Genomic DNA, 16,702 nt, shown 5'->3' with positions numbered 1-16,702 from the left:
AACTCTAGATGATAGCTTTGCTGGATAAAGTATTTTTGCTTGTAGATCCTGGGTCTTCATCCTATCGAATATTTTTTTGCCAAGCCCTTCTGTCCTGCATAGTTTCTTTTGAGAAATCTGCTGCCAGTCTTATGGATGTTCCTTTATAGGTAACTATCTGCTATTCTTTTGCTGCTTTTAATATTCTTTCTTTGTATTTAACCTTTGGCATTTTAATTATAATATATCTTGTTGTGAGCCTCTTTGGATCCCTGGTTTTTGGAATTCTCTGAGCTTCCAGGGGTTTTATGTCCATTTCCTTCACCAGGTGAGGGAAGTTTTCCATCAGTATTTCTTCAAGCAGCTGTTCAAAATCTTGATTTTCTTCAAGTATGCCCATCAGATGGATATTTGGACCCTTAATAGTATCCTATATGCTCCTTAAATTATTTTTATAGCCTTGGTATCTTTTTTTTTCTTGCCATTCTGATTATGTGTCCTTGGCTTTCTCATCCTCTAGATAGGGCATTTGATCCTTTTCTTTATTCACTTTGTTTATTCCTTTGTTTATGCCATTTAACATACTTCTCATCTCAGATAATGCGTTCTTCATTTCATATTGGTTACGTTTTATAATTTTCATTTCCATTTTTATGTTTTTTATCTCTTCGTTGAAGTTCTCACTGAATTTATCTACTCTTCCCAAAAGTTCATTGAACATCTTTATAACCAGTGTTTTGAACTCTGCATCTGTTAGATTACTTAACTCCATTATATCTGGATCTCTGTTCTGTTCTCTCATATGGTTTCTGCTTCTTTGTCTTTCCATTTTGGCTGCCTTTCCGTGTCTATTTCTATGTACTAAGCAAAGCTCCTACGTCTCCCGGTCTTATTAGTGTGGATTTGTGAAGTAGGTGTCCAGTGGCACAGTCCTGAGAGGAGTTCAGCTGCAGGCCAAATTTAGCCCAAGCCTCTTCTCTTCTGGGGCCACCTGTCATGATTCAGCAAGCAGTCCACAGATGCTGTGCTTATAGTTGCCTCAAAAGGGCACATCAGAAACCGAGGCCAGCTGCTTCCAGTGTGAGTCTAGGCAGTGCTCAGCAAGGAGCACCTGACTCGCTGAGGATAAACCTGGATGCGGCTTGAGTGGGGCCTTGAGTTGGGAGAGGTGGGGTTTCAGGGAATCCTCTGGGCGGAGCAACCTCTGTTATCCAGTTTGATGACGTCAAGGCTATGGTGGTGCTATGTCCGCACACTGGGACCTGGAGGGCTCAACAGGGAACAGTGGATACTGCCGGCACTTCTGTATAGAGCGAGTCTTGCCTAGGCCCTCACTCTGACAATGTCTCCCTGTAAGTCCCTGGTGCGCCCTGCGTGTAGCCATAGCGGCGCTGGTGCTCAGAGTGAGCAGGTTTGTTATCAGGAAAATCCGCTCGTGGCCGCAGCCCCTTTAAGAGTCTTCAGCCGCTGCCGCAGCCTCTGTCTCACGCAGCTGCTCTAGACCAGGCAGCCCTGCGTCCTCGCCCCGTCCTACCTTCTGCCATTGCAAGATGATTTCTTGGGTTTCTCTCTAGTTGTAAGGCTTCTTCATCTAGATCCCAGGTGATTTTTTTCTTGCTTGCTGCTCCTTGTTTCTGTCACAACTTTGATTTGGTTGCCAGAGGGAGGAACAGAGCCTCTATCATCTATGCCATTTTTTTTCTTCCCCCGAATCTCTTTTTTTTTCTTCTGTGATTATTTTTATGTGTCTAGAATTAGAAAATGCCTACGTTTTTGTATCCTACTTCTGTGAAATGTTTTCCAGTGTGTCCTTGGAAAACTGGCTGAAGGACAAGTGCGTTAGCTAATTTGTCACTAGTCTGAAAGGGAACTTTGAGCATGATGCTTTTTTCTCAATAGGTGATTAATATTTGTATACCATTACTATTAAGTGATTAATGATCTTTAAATTATGCTGAGGATGGAGATGATGGGAGACTTCTGAGAAAACTCCTCTGTGCTTTTCATAAATTGTCCTGATTCATGGCTTGGATTTATCAGCTGCTGCTTTCAGACATCAGTTTTTTTGTTTGTTTCCATTTATAAGTTTTTTTTCATACTTATATCTAGATATATTTTCTATGGCAGAGTCAGTCTTCATTCTGATTGACAAACTTAACAAGCTAGCTCCGTGAGAATAAGAAATGGTGTCAGGTAAGAGTTGAGAATGGCTTGAATTTTATTGGAGAAAACCTTTTTGGAAGAATAGAATGACAGAGTGGTTCTGTTTTATTTGCCTAAATCAAGTAAATTTTAGTACATTAAGTTCACTTATAGTTTTAATATAGTTTAATATATTAGGACAAACTTACTTGAGAATCTCTTTGTGACTCATAGTGTAATGAAATTTGCCAGTTTATTTTTGTTAAAGCTACGAAAAAAATTTAAGTTAATGGATATTTAGCTAAATGAGCTAGCTGTACTAAGACTATAGGAGAGAGGGAGTCATACAAATTAGGATACATTCTCTCATGAGAATCTTTAATTTCAAATATGTACCACATGTTAGAAAGTTTAGATGGTCTTTATCATCCTTGTTATTTAATCCTAAAGGATTAATTCTTCTTCTCTATTGTAAAAATAAACTTTTCACAATTATAACAACAACAATAGATCCATAGATATGTTCTTAATCGTGAACCTATGTCAGTTTTGTTCATTCCTGTATATTCACCTACCATAGTCCTATCAATAGCAGGCACTCAGATATTTGTTGCATGGACAGTGTTGGTTACTGTTAATTGCAGTATGGTAAACCTTCATTTAACCTTTTATGTGGTAATAGTTTAACTGAAATTGTTTCTTAAATTACACTAAAAAACCAAGTTACCTTTGTAACTAAGGCACTATATTAAAAATTTTTGAATAAGTTCTCTCCAAGTTTTAGGTTAAATGTCTTTTCTCAAATGTTTTTTTTTGCTCTGGAGTGGAAATAGATTTTAGAAATAGCTGTAGTAATCTTAAACAAGTAGAATCACCGTTGGCTGCAGTTTTCTGAGGGTAATATAACATATTCTCATAAGCTTCCATGGGCATTATGGTAAAAGAGTTGGGAGGTTCAGTAATTAGTATTAGTATAAATTTAAATATTCTAAAATCTATTGGAATAATTTGATAATGAGAACAAATATTGGTGATTAATTTTAATTTATATGTAAATACATAAATATAATTTCTCTTTGTTAAAAGTCAATCTATAAATGAGCATTAACATTGCACAAAGAGAAACATCTTAAATTATTCTGTTTCTGTTTATTTCAGGGCTGACAAGAGTGAAATCACTTTTCAGAGTTAAAAGAAGATCAAGAAGACAAGATGGGGACTCCTGGTTCAGGAAGGAAAAGAACACCTGTGAAAGACCGATTTTCTGCAGAAGATGAAGCTTTGAGTAACATTGCCAGAGAGGTGTGTGGAAAACTCCCTCTCAACACTGACATGCACAGATGAGAATGTTTTCTGTGAGAGCAATACAGACATTCATTGAGCTAGTTTCAGAATGCTTACTGTGAATAAAATGTTGTATCTGGCTTCTAAAATACTGTATTAAAATAAAATATAGTTATTATCTTTTTACTTGGATATCTATCTCATCTAAAATTAATTTTTCATTTTACTTTTGTGGATTATTTTAATTCCAGGTACTTGTCCTAATGGGACAAGTATTGAAATTTATAAATAATCTTTAGCATTGAAGCGTAAAGTAATGAGAATCTTAAAGATATGATAAATATTTTATAGAAATGCTTTTTGGGCTATATACGGTTAATTTATTCCATGGGGCACTGTAAAAAGGTGGACAAATAATCCTATTTGGTATCTGCTCAGTGTCTTTCTGTTTTCTTTTTAAATATTGCAGTAGAATTTTTATGTTTAACTTTTAGTTAGTAACAGGGCTTTTGAAGCATTTTTTGTTTCAGTTTGTTGACAACTCAGAAAAAAGAAAAAGGGACAGAAAGGGTTGTCACCTATTGAATCACTGGCAACGTTTCCCGTTGCGTATTGGAAATTTAAGGTAACTCTCAGCTGTGATTTCTTAGTGGGGTGCCAACTTTGTTTCAGACTCTAATTCTATCTGCAGTTCCAGACCTGACCATAAACTAATCTAGGATACAAATTGCTTAGAGTACTGTATTATTAAATTATATTCTTTTGGTGAGAATTATTCCTTTGTCACTTCCTCTTTGTTATTCTTGGTAACTAACTCATTTAGGGCTAGTGCTGTTTCCTTTTGACATATTACACAGTCTTTTTTGACCCAGCTCATTGTTATATTTTTCCTCTGGTAAGCTACTTAGCTTTTGAATTAGAAGTCAAATTCTGTAGGAGGATATTTGAAACAAAGAAAAGTTATAAAAACTGATGACAAAATTTATATTACTTTAACAAAATTACTTTAAAAAATCAGGGAGATATTTTTAGATAAAAAGGTAAAAGATATTTAAAATTGAAATAATAGTACATTATAACAATCTAAAGTATTTGCATGAATGAAGTATTTTGGAAGCCACATAGTTTTAGTTGAAAATTGAAACTACTCAAAATGTTTACTTCCAAATTTGGAGGGATATAACCAGATGAATAAGGGGAGAAAATACCAGCACCTTCTAGGCTCATTTTATACTGTCATTAAGTATTTGACCTTTTTTGGATAATATTCTAACATCCAGTATTTATTTAACATCCAGTGCTTACTATGTGACAAACACTATTCTAAGTATTTAAAATACATTAATCAGTTTAATTCTCACAAAATTCTGCGATTGGTTTTATTATTATCTTCATTTTATTGATGAAGAAACTTCCCTAAGGTCATATAGCTAGGAAATAGCTATATGAAACTTCCCTAAGGTCATATAGCTAGAAAAGTAACTTCCCTAAGGTCATATAGCTAGGAAATAGCAGAGCTTTGATTGAAACACATGAACTCCGGCTCCAAAGTCTGAGCATTTAACCACTCACTCTGCTATACTGTTTCTGAATCTTCTCCAACTCCTTCATTAATAGCTTGTTTTTCTGTAACTTTTGAAAGCACGTTCACATCTTAGTTCTTACAAAAACATGAGTTAGACAGGATAGGTATTATTATTAGCCTCACTTATAGGTGAAGAAATAGATGAAGCTGAGAGATAACTGTCAAAAAGGTTTCAGAACTGGAATTCGAATTCAGCTATTTAAAGCCATTGTTTATTTTACTGTACCATATTTCCAGAAGAGGTGGGCTTTGGAGACTGTGGCTTTAATTCTAACCTTTTTGGTTTCTGGTTGAATAATTTTGTTAAGTAATTACTCTAGACTTTGGTGCCTTCTTCTATTAAATGTGAATAATACTATCTTCCTGTCTTACAGGGCTGTTGTGATGACTAAAGGAATAATGCATGTAAACCTTTAGTGCAGTGTTAAGCTTGCAGTAAGCTATTTTGTTGCTTATTAAATAGAAATAGAAAGTGAGACTAGAGGTAAAATAGTCTCTTTTTGTAAAAAGAAACTTATTAAGATAGGTGTTCTAAAACATGGTTGATCATCTAGAATCTCCCAGGGAGCATTTTCAGATTTTATAGATTCCTAATCTATACCTCATACTTAGCTAAATCTGAATCTATAGGGTTCAGCTCAGAAATCTGTTTAAAAACACACCCCGCACACACCCCGCACACACCCCGCACACACCCCGCACACACCCCGCACACACCCCACACCTTCCTAGAGCACTTTGATGGCAAGTCGGGTTTGGGAACCATGAACCAAAATACACAGAAGATCCTATCCTGGATGTTCCTATTTTAAAAATTAAGATATAATTGATCTATAAATTATATTAGTTTCAGGTGTACAACATAATGATTCGATATTTGTGTATATTGCAAAATGGTCACCACAGTAAGTTTAGTTAACATCCAACATTGCACATAATTACAAATTTTTTTTTTGTGATAAGAACTTTTAAGATCTACTCTCTTAGCAATTTTCAAATATGCAATACAGTATTATTAACTATAGCTACCATGCTGTACATTACATCCTTATGCCTTATTTATTTCATAACTGGAAGTTTATAACTTTTGACTCCCTTCACCCATTTCACTCGCCCACCTCCCCTGCCTCTGGCAATCTGCAGTCTCTTCTTTTTATCTATGAGCTTGGGTTTTTTTTTTTTTTTCAGATCCTTATATTAGTGAGATCATATGCCATTAAAGTCTATCCATGTTGTCACAAGTGTCAAGATTTCGTAATTTTTTTATCGCTGAATAATATTCTATTGTGTGTACACACATACACATACCATTTTTTTTTAACCATTCATTCGTTGATTGACATATCTTGGCTATTGTAAATAATGCTGTAGTGAACATGGGGGTGCATATATCTTTTTTAGTGTTTTCATTTTCTTCAGATAAATACTTAGAAATGGAATTGCTGGATCATATGGTAGTTCTATTTTTACTTTTTTGAAGAACCTCTGTACCAGGATCTCCAGAATTCTTTTCATTTTGTACAACTTGAGTGCATTTTAAAAAGATGTTGAAAAGTTCAAAGACTGCTCTGGGAAGGCGGGAATGTGGATGTATTTAGAAGTCATGTTTTGTCAGTAATAGGCATGTTGCTGCTTTGCTGGGGAAGCATGGGCTGTCACAGGTCTCAGAAGAGCTCAGAAGAGCAGGTGTCGGAAGGGGTCACCAGCAAGTTCTCTAGAGTATCAGAAGACCGATTTGGATGCTTGTCTTTTTTGTTTGCTTGGCTTTGATTGTTTCACATGTTTGGAGAAAATGCAATTGGAGGGTTGGCTTTCAGTGAAAATTACCTGAAAGCACAAAATTTCAAATTGAGGAGCCTTAGGCAGCTAGCTTAAGGCTAGCTGCCTAAGGCCAAAAGGAAAAATATTGACTCATTTGAAATTTGGTGTTGGAGGAGAGCTTTATGGATACCCTGGACCGCCAGAAAGACAAGTGGGTTCTAGAGCAAAGTAAGCCTGAAACGTCACTGGAGGCAAAAGCAACAAAACTAAAGCTGTTTTACTTCGAGCACATCATGAGAAGACAGGGTTCTTTGGAAAAGAAGTAATGCTAGGAAAAAAGAGAAGGCAGCAGGAAAAGAGGAAGACCAAATATGAGATGGATTGAATCCATAAAAGAAGCCATAGGCATGAGTCTTATAGGAGCTGAGCAGGGCCATTGTGGACAGCACTCATTCATAGGGTTGCCAGTAGTCGGAGCCGTCTCAACAACAGGTAACACAGGAAGCTAGCTTCTCAAAAGGAGAAAGATGAGGGTAGGATGAAAGCCAGTTATGGTGCCTTACCATAGTTTGGTGAATGTTAAGGTGACTATTCTATGAGAAAAACTGAAGCCTCTTGAGGGTTTTGCAAGTACTTTTTAAAAAGACATACTGAAACCTGGAATAGTACTGCTTTCTTTGTTTTATAGAGGAAATTATGCAGAAAACATGTTTTATGCACATCTTTTTAAATGGAAGTCATCAGAATGTTGTTTGTTTTTTGACCTGATTATCTGAGAGTCTTTCTTACTCTGAAATTCTGTGATTTCATTAAAGGTCCAGGACCCAAAGAAAATTGTGGCTTGTAATGCACAATTCTGTTCAATTTAAAGAATCAGTGACAGGCATGGAAACTGATCATCTTTTGTAGAAGTTAGACTCTAGCAAACAGAGTGTTCTGAGACTTTTATGTTGAGCAGAATTTACATGTATACATATTCGGTGCTCAAACCTACTTGTAATAAGGAAGAAAGGAAGTTCTATGACTGTTTAATATTCGTGGCTGCTAGAAACTTTTGGATTTTTTAAAATAGTTTTTTTGAGATTATGATTCATATAACATGATTGACCCATTTGAAGCATACAAGTCAATAGTTTCTGGTATATTATGTTATAAACTTTTTAAGTTGTCAAAATACATGTAATAAAATTTGCCATTTTAACTATTTTTAAGTCTACAATTTAGTGGCATTAATTATATTCACTATGTTGCGTAACCATCACCACTATCTATTTCTAAAATCTTTTCATCATCCCACACAGAAACTCTGTAACCATTAAGCAATAACTTCCAACTTCCCCCTCTCCCAGCCCCTGGTAACCTCTAATCTACTTTATGTCTCTTGAATTTGCCTATTCTAGATATTTCATATAAGTGGAATTATACAATGTTTGTCCTTTTGTGTCTGGCTTATTTCACTTAGCATAATGTCTACAAGATTCATCCTTCATCCATATTATAGCATGCATCAGAACTTCATTTCTTTTTCTCCCCTTCTAAATAACTTCATTCCTTTATATGACTGAATAATATTTCATTGTATGTATATACTACTTCTTGTTTATCCATTTATTTGTTAATGACACTTGGTTGTATTTCATTTTGCTGTCTAAGGAGGTAATGGCCATTTTAGGCATCCAGTAGTGAGAACCAAAATTGTGGTTTTTGATTATGAATTAGCAGGATACAAAAGGAAGAATTATACTTATGCTTAGTTTAAAAGAAACTGTCCAGAAAATAAATAAATAAAAGATACTGTCCAGTGTTATTGCTTTATACAATATGGAATGATCACCATAATTGCTCAGTAGAGCTAGTGATCTCATAGTTATTTTGCTATTTTATTTAATTCACTTTTAGGCCATGGCAAATTAAGGCTAAAAAACTTTTGGCACGGATAGCAGCTTTTAAAAATGCAAAGAATTACCATAATCAGCGATAATTATGAACATTAATTCCATCTTTCATTTAAAAATAGTTTTTAAAAAAAGCCAAAATTTGAATGTCATTTATTCAGTAAATGTTTATTGAGCATCTGCTCTTGTCGGTGTGTGTTAGGTATGGAGGACATGGAATGGACATACTGACACGGTCATTTCCCTTATGGAGCCTGGATTCTGGAGAAGAAAAGAGACACCAAATAATTTACATGATGGACTACCTCAATTTTCAGCTCCTTTTTTTTCTTCAAATTTAATGTCTACATTTAGTACGGTGATTTTTTTTCCTGAAATCGAAAGCTGTAATTGTCAGGGTATGTGTTAAGTGCTTCGAGTGAATAGTAAATGATTATATTACAGAGTGCATGAAAGGGGTACTTGACAGGCTTTGGGAAGGCTTCTCCAAGGAGGCATCCTTTCAACTCAGTTTTGAAGAATGAGTGGAATTATTTAGGGGAAAGGGAGTTGTCAGATTTTGGAAAGAACTTTCCAGTCAGAGGAAAGAATGTGTGATAAGCTTTTGAAGCTGAAAGAGTATTGAGAATTCAAGGATTAAGAACAACAGCTAACATTACCAGCACTGCACTAAGTACTTTTAATGAATTTAATTCTCATGACAACTCTGTGAGGTGGTCTTCTATTTTCATTTTATTGATGATGAATCCACAGAATGGAGAATTGAGATAACTTGCCCAACAGTTACTAGAAGGGTAGAGATGAAATTTGCATTTAGGCTTCTACACTCTTAACCATTGTGCCTCCTCCCGTAAGAACACTGTTAACAGTAACCTGGACAGCAGAGAGGAGAGTAGCCAGAGAGTTAGGCAGGTGCCAGATAATGTAGGCAAGTCAATGCTTCTCAACCAAAGGTGGTTTTCATCTCCCAGGGGACGACATTTGTCAGTGTGTAGAGATATTTTTGCCTGTTACAATTGGGAGAGGAGTGTGCTACTGGCATTTTTGAGTAGAGGCCAGGGATACTGCTAAAACATCCTACAGTGCATGGGACAGCCCCCATAACAAATACTTATCTATAGAATGTATTTAGAATTTTGATTTGCGCCCTAAGAGCAATGGCAAATTGAGGAGTTTTGTGTAGGGGTATGCCATGATCAGATTTGTGCCTTAAAAGATGACTTTACTGCAGGTTGGATATTATATAAGAAAGAGGCATCAGTGGATGCAGGGAGACGAGTCATAAGACTTGCAGAGGCAGTGGTAGCCTGGCCTGCAGTGATGACAGTGGGGATGGTGAGAGGTGGTTGGAATGGAGAGTTAAGTAGTAGATGCTCAGTGCGTGGCTATGGTTGGGTAGCAGAGAGGGGAAGTTTTGGCTTGTGCATTTGGGTGAATAGTAAGGAACATTAGAATGGGGAGGAGGTTTGTGGAAGGAAGACCATGGATTTATGTTGGCATTTGCTGAGTTAAGATGCCTGTGAGACATCTAAGTGGAGATTTTGAAGAGGCAGTTTTGGGAATATAGATCAAGAGCTCAAAGGAGTGGTCTGGGCTTTAGATAAACGTTTGAGACTTGTGAGCACATAGAGCGTATAGAAGGTAATTGAAATTACGAGTGTGGGTGAGATTGTCTAGGGAGAAAGTATAGAGTTGAAGGTAACCAATCCTAAGGGAGGAGCCTAAAGAGCTCCAAAATTTCAAAATCAAGTCTTGAGTCTTTCTTAATTCAGTACTTTTAAGTGTTCTCAGTGGTGGTACGTAAAAATTTATAAAAGATTATGGAATATGAGTTATTTTTTCAGTTATAAAAAAATGAATGTTTTTCTTTTTTACCCAGTTAAATCAAACCCTTTCCCTTTGTACTTACTGGTTTTATTAGACAAATCCTTTGAAAGAGTAAATCTATTGTTTTTAGTCATTTAGAGGATCTTTCTATTGGTATTAATTAAGCCAGTACTGTCCAGTGCTGACCTTTCTTCATTTTTTCCCCATTTATTCACTGGAACTAAAGCAAAGGCGAGTGGGAGATGTGGTTGGGGTATCAGTCTCTTGGTGCTGTGTGCTGCCCCCCACCTCCACCCCCACCCCTTGCCCTGGCTCTGTGATGGCCGGTGTTACTCTTGGTATCACCTTGTCCCTTGATTTGCCCCTCTAACCAGAATTAAGGGAGGATTATTGAACCTTAAGACTTAGTTTTATGTCAGTGTAACTGAAAGATATTTGGAATAACATTCACTGTCATAATCTTCACTATTTCTGTCACAGGAATATGGAGAAAAAATCAAATAGACAAAACTGAGTAGTTCTAACTGTGCCATGTGCACTGCCAAGCCTACAATATTTACTGTCTACCTCTTCATAAAACAGTTTGCGGATCTCTGGCCGAATTCATTCATTGCCATTCGACGCCCCCGCCCGCTCCACCCCGGGTATTTCTACTAGAACTGTGATTCACATTTTCTCTTTTGGTTAGGTATATCATTGCAGATCTAAAGTTTCTAGTTCTGCTGTGCTGTTAATTAGGTTGTATTCAGATCTCAGTTATAAAGTCTGTAATCTTAAATTTCCTCTCTCATACCAAAAGAATATTTTGCTATTAAAAGATCTCTGAATAAAAGGAAGATATAGTTGTTTGACATCAGAAGAAAATGGTTTAAAATTCCTAGATTTTGTCTAATATACATTGATGTTTATGCCTAGAAAAATTTAAATATTTAGTCTTCAACTACCAAAAACTTTTAAAAAGGTGCTTAAACATAATTACACTGTAAGATCGAAGAAAAATGGTACCTAAAATTTTTCTACTAAAGAGAAGTTGCTAGGAAATCAAGTCATAATTTTTATTTGTTAATTTGGAAACCATAGCAACACAATAAATATTATGTCTCAATTTGTTTTTCAGGGTTCTTTTAGCATGAGTGTCATGGAAGAATAAACAAAATTAAACAGTAAACTCTGAGTCTTAGCTGTGCGATTTAGTCATTTTCCTTGAATGTTTCACTTTCTAGAATTATGTATCTGAAATTTATTGAAATTAAAGAATAGTCTGTAAAGTCCAGATTGTATTTTATCTCTCTTAACTCATGCCAGTTGCATAGATTTTATATTATGGATATACATGCAAGCTGCAATTCTAGTCTTGGCTCAGTTCAGTGCATTTCTGTCAAATTATGAAAATTTAATGTAAGTATCCATGAGTCCACCACCCAGCATTAACTGACATCAACGTTTTGTGACAATTGTTTCAGATATTTTATTTTAAAAGATATGAGGAAGAAAGAAGACATTATAAACCAAGCTTAAGGCTCTAAACTTTCCCCCGCTAACAGAGAACTACTGTAATAAAATAATAAGATAGGCTTCCTGTCCATGTTTTAAAAGTTCTAATACATATCTCTATTCTTTCATGAGTTTTTGTGTATTGCTTCTTAAGCGTTCTACAGGCACAGGGGTGTGAGAAAACTGGAACTGTGTGGGAATTGCCAGAATAATAGCTCATTATGACTGGAGAGAGGTTGGAAAAGGGAGGAGATGATGCTGGAGAGAAAGTACGGGGCATTCATGAAGGAATTTGTGTGCTGAGCAGTTCAAATTTGATTTTGAAAGCTGTGGCGAGCCATTGAAGGGTAAAATTTGTTCAGATTTGAGGTACAGTATAATTGCTTTAGCTACCGTGTAACTGGTAGGAGGCAGAAAACTAGTTAAGAAGCTGCTATAGTTATCTTTGTGCGAGATGACGAGAGCATGAATTAAGGCAGTAAAGTGGGAAGAGAGAAAAGTTTGGATAGAAGAAATAGTAAAGCGAATCTTGATGGGAGCTAGGTAGTTGAGATTTAGTGACTGAATGTGGAAGGAGGGTAAAAATAAGCCTTATGAGTCTTCATTTCATTTTTTGGGTGATAAGACAGCAAATGAGAACTATAAAGAGAGAGGAAGTTTAAGGGAAAGATTATAAAGTCAATTTGTGATATATTGAACCAGAGGTTCCAGTGGGATGGCCCCAGTGTTTAATAGCTAATTGGATTAGGACTATGGGAGAAAAGTCTGAGTTGGACACAGAAATTTGTGGACTACCAGTATCACCCAGGAAGGGAACATGGAGTGAAAAGAGTGAGATCGAGCCTGGAAGCTTTATTTTAAAATTTAGGGAGCTAGCAGAGAAAATGAGCCCATGAATGATTCTAAGACAGGTCGGAGAGTCAAGAGGAAAACCAGAAAGGAATTGAGTGGTCAATGATGTTGGAAGTCCAGAAAGGACAAGTGAAATAAGAACAGAAAAATTTATTGGGTTTGGTAGTTAGAGGTCATTAGTGACTTTTGCATGAGCAGTTTCAATCAAGTGATTTGGGCAGAAGCTGGAATGTAGTCATTTGAAGAGAGAACTGAGAGGGACGTGTGAGTAAAGAGAAGATAAGGCCAAATTGAACCAGGAAGGATTTTTTGCCTGTTTGTTTTTTAGAGATGAGAGAGACTTTGAACCTACTTGCAATGAGAAGAACAAACCAATTGAAGAATAGAGTGAAGGCAGAGAAGGGAGATCAGATAGATGGGCCAGAGTCCATGGGGAGGGGGTGGAATTTACAGGATAGCATGGCAGATGTGTGTATGTGTCAGAAGGGGTATATATATGTATTTAATATTTATATGGTTATAGAGTATAATTCTCTCGCCTTTGAATTAGGAGAATGGATTCAAACTTAAACATAACCTTTTTCTTTTTCAACTAAGTCCCAAATGAAATTTGACTTGCGGATTATATTCCAAGGAAACAGCACTGCCCAGTGCATTGGATAGATCCTGCCTTACTTGTACACCCATTGGACAGATGGAAGATTTATAATAGGATTGGCCTCGGTTGAGTTTCTGACCACTGGGAGCTGTAGCAAGTCTATTTTAGCCTGTTCTCCTGCATTTATTTAACTAAAGCAGTAACAGAATCCAAATTTAAAATTCAGAAGGTATAAGGAAGCTTTTGTGTATTGAGCATTGTAAAATACATCATGGTTAGTCATATTTTACTTTAGGATGTTTTATCTCTCTTGTTCCTTGTTGTTTCAGGCAGATTAATATCAACAGTATGGAATAGAAAGGATGGGAGAGAAGTTGAAATGGAGAAAGTGGAGTTAGAATTAGATAACAAAGTATTCTAGGTGAAAGTGGTAAGAGCCTGCTTGAAAGATGGGGAGTCTGTAGAAATGGAAATTATAGTTTGGATTCAGGGGATATTGTAAAGGAAGATTTAGCAGGAAGTAGGAGGCCCTGAGACCTTGGGTTTTGAACAAGTGTAACAGGGGTTTCATTTCTGGAATTGGAAAATAGGGAAGCAAAGCCTGTTTACTGAGGGAAGGTGAGGTTGCTTTTATTCACTCTTAAATTTATAAGAAGAGATCCACCAGACAGAAATGTAGGCTTTGATTTTGGTCGAAGCTTGAGGTACTAGATTTGAGTCATTTTCATTGGCTGATAGTTAAAAATGTGGAGTAAAAAGATGGAAAGAAAGGGTGCGTACAGCAAGGGAGAAGATTACCTACATTTGCGGTAAAGTCATGGTCAAAGAAATAAGAACCAGAATGGTACCGTTTCGCAGAAAAGAGGGAATCTATGCTAGGTTGAAAATCCTAGAATAATTCATCTAAAGTAAACTTTTATTATTTGTCTAAGGATCTGCTCTTATGCTTGGGGGTGGGGGGAGTTTAAAGATACAGGTTGTGGCAACATAGTTAAGAACATTTAATGGAGACATTCTTAGGATGTGGATCTCAGCTGCCACACTTGTTGGCCAGGGGATATTGGGCAACTTACTGAACCTTTCTGTACCTCAAGGGGTTACTTTTCTTTGTGGATTAGAGGAAAATAAGCACCTAGCTTTGCTAAGTAAATGCTCAAATGATGATAGTTATTGTGAGGTCTCGTCTTCCCATTATTTTGAAAATTTGAGTTTTGATTGTGAAGAGATTATTCTGATAACATGATTTAATTTTATAAATATTAAGATCAGAGGTAAGGTTCCCCTTGAACAAAATTAATACAGTTTGAATTGGACCCTGATATACTGCTGTGAATTTAATTAGTTTCCCAAATGCGTTCCTTGGAGCATGATCCTTGAAGAATTATATAGGGTTTATTTGGTAGTATGGGCAAGTAAGTCTGAGAAATGCTCTTTTATCTTTTTCTTGGAGAGTCATAATGTATATTATTAAAGACTATGATTTTTAAAAAAAGTTTAACCTGGCATTTTCCAAACTTACTAGATCATAAGATTCCTTTTTTCTTATTTTATATATTGAATTTTATATATTGGAATTTTACATATTTTACTGTTAGTTTATCTTAGGCGTATTTTTTATGTTCCCGATATCTATTAAAAATTTTTAAATTGAGATATAATTCACATGCCATAAAGTTTATTATTTTAAAGTATACAATTTTAGTGGTGTTTAGTATTTTGCAAGGATGTCCAACCAATGCCACCTTCTAATTGCAGAACATTTTGTCAGCACAAAAAGAAACCTCATAACAATTAGCAGCCACTCTCCATCTCCCCCTTGCCCCAGCCTCTGGATTTGCCTATTCTGCACATTTCATATAAATGGAATTTTGCAATTTATGTCCTTTTGTGTCTGTCTTCTTTAATTTAGCATAGTTTTTAAGGTTGATCCATATGGTGGCCTATATCAGTATTTCCTTTATGGCTGAATAATATTCCATTGTATGGATAATACCACAATTTGTTTATCCATTCATCAGTTGATGAAAATTTTGGGTTGTTTTCCATTTTTTAGATTATTATGAATAATGCTGCCAAAGAACATTCATGTATAAGATTCTGTGTCGATATATCTTCTCATTTCTCTTAGGTACTTATCTAGAAGTACATGCTAGGTATTGTGGTCTATGTTTAATGTTTTGAGGAACTGCTAAGCTGCTTTCAATAGTGGCAGCACTATTTTAAATTTCTATCAGCAGTGAATTTTTCTCTATCCCTGCCAACGATAGTTATTTTTGGTTAAAAAAATTTTTTTTTTTATTTATTATAGCCATCCTAGTAAGCCTGAGTGGTATCTCAATTTGCTTTTTTTTTTTCTCAATGTGGTTTTTGATGTGTATTTTCCTGATGACTAATGATATTGAAGATCCTTTTATGTGGCGATTAGCTATTTGTATATTTCCTTTACAGAAATATCTATTTAAAATCCTTTGCTCATTTTAAAATGGAGTTATCTTTTACTGCATCTCATCTGTTTTTTTCTAAAATTCCAAAAGAGCATAAATACAAAATTCTGATGATGAAGGAAAAATTCCTAATGTAGTCATGCTCAAATTATACTACATATTTAGTTTTAATCTTTTCCTAGAAGTTGTTTCTTACTGACCATTATATAATTCCTAATTATTTGTTTAGTGATAAAATGAACATTCTACAAATTCAGAAGGTTTATGAGTTAATATAACCTAAAGCATTTGTTTCAGGGATGATCAAAGCCCATGATTTTTGCTGTTTTTTTTTTTTTTCAATTTGCCCCAACTATTTAGTAAGAAATGGATTTAATTCTATCCAAATTTAGTTATGCTTTTTGTGAAAGCATTTTCACTGCTCTAGGAAGAATAAAATTTTATACCTATCCAATTAGATTTTATTTTTTAATCTGCTTTAATGTGCTTAATATTTGAAAGTTTATCTGTTAGAATCATTTTTAGAAACCCAGTCTTATCACCTACTTGACTTCACAGGTAACTTTTGAACCTGAATTTCCAGTTCCTGGACTCTCATATTAACTTTAAGAGTTTGAGTCATATCGGCCCCAAAATTCTACAAGTAATTGAATGATTTAGGCTCCTGAATACTTTTGATTTCATATCTAATACTAACTTTAAATTAACTAACTTTTTTTTGTGGTAAAATGTACATAACAAAATTTACCATTTTAATCATCTTTAAGTGGCAGTAAGTACATTCACACTGTTGCGCAACCACCACCATCATCTCCAGAACTTTTCCGTCATCCTATACTGA

The 16,702-nt window shown here is 35.5% G+C and overlaps 1 protein-coding gene across 2 annotated transcripts in view; it reads left to right on the top strand.

Annotated features, from left to right (window-relative positions):
* LRRFIP2 (LRR binding FLII interacting protein 2) overlaps positions 1-16,702 on the top strand; it is a 103,958-nt gene that overhangs the window by 15,535 nt on the left and 71,721 nt on the right. Inside the window, exon 3 of one of the 2 annotated variants that reach the window (XM_006905759.3) lies at positions 3,277-3,423. In XM_006905759.3, coding sequence (XP_006905821.1) covers positions 3,334-3,423 — 90 coding nt within the window. In that variant the 5' untranslated portion in view covers positions 3,277-3,333. Of the gene's footprint in view, positions 1-3,276; positions 3,424-16,702 lie in introns of those variants that run through there. The other variant, XM_015596977.2, reaches the window with a different exon arrangement.

The sequence above is a fragment of the Pteropus alecto genome, unplaced genomic scaffold (assembly GCF_000325575.1).
Source record: "Pteropus alecto unplaced genomic scaffold, ASM32557v1 scaffold10, whole genome shotgun sequence".
NCBI classification, from domain to species: domain Eukaryota; kingdom Metazoa; phylum Chordata; class Mammalia; order Chiroptera; family Pteropodidae; genus Pteropus; species Pteropus alecto.
This window is presented reverse-complemented; position numbering and strand designations above follow the sequence as displayed.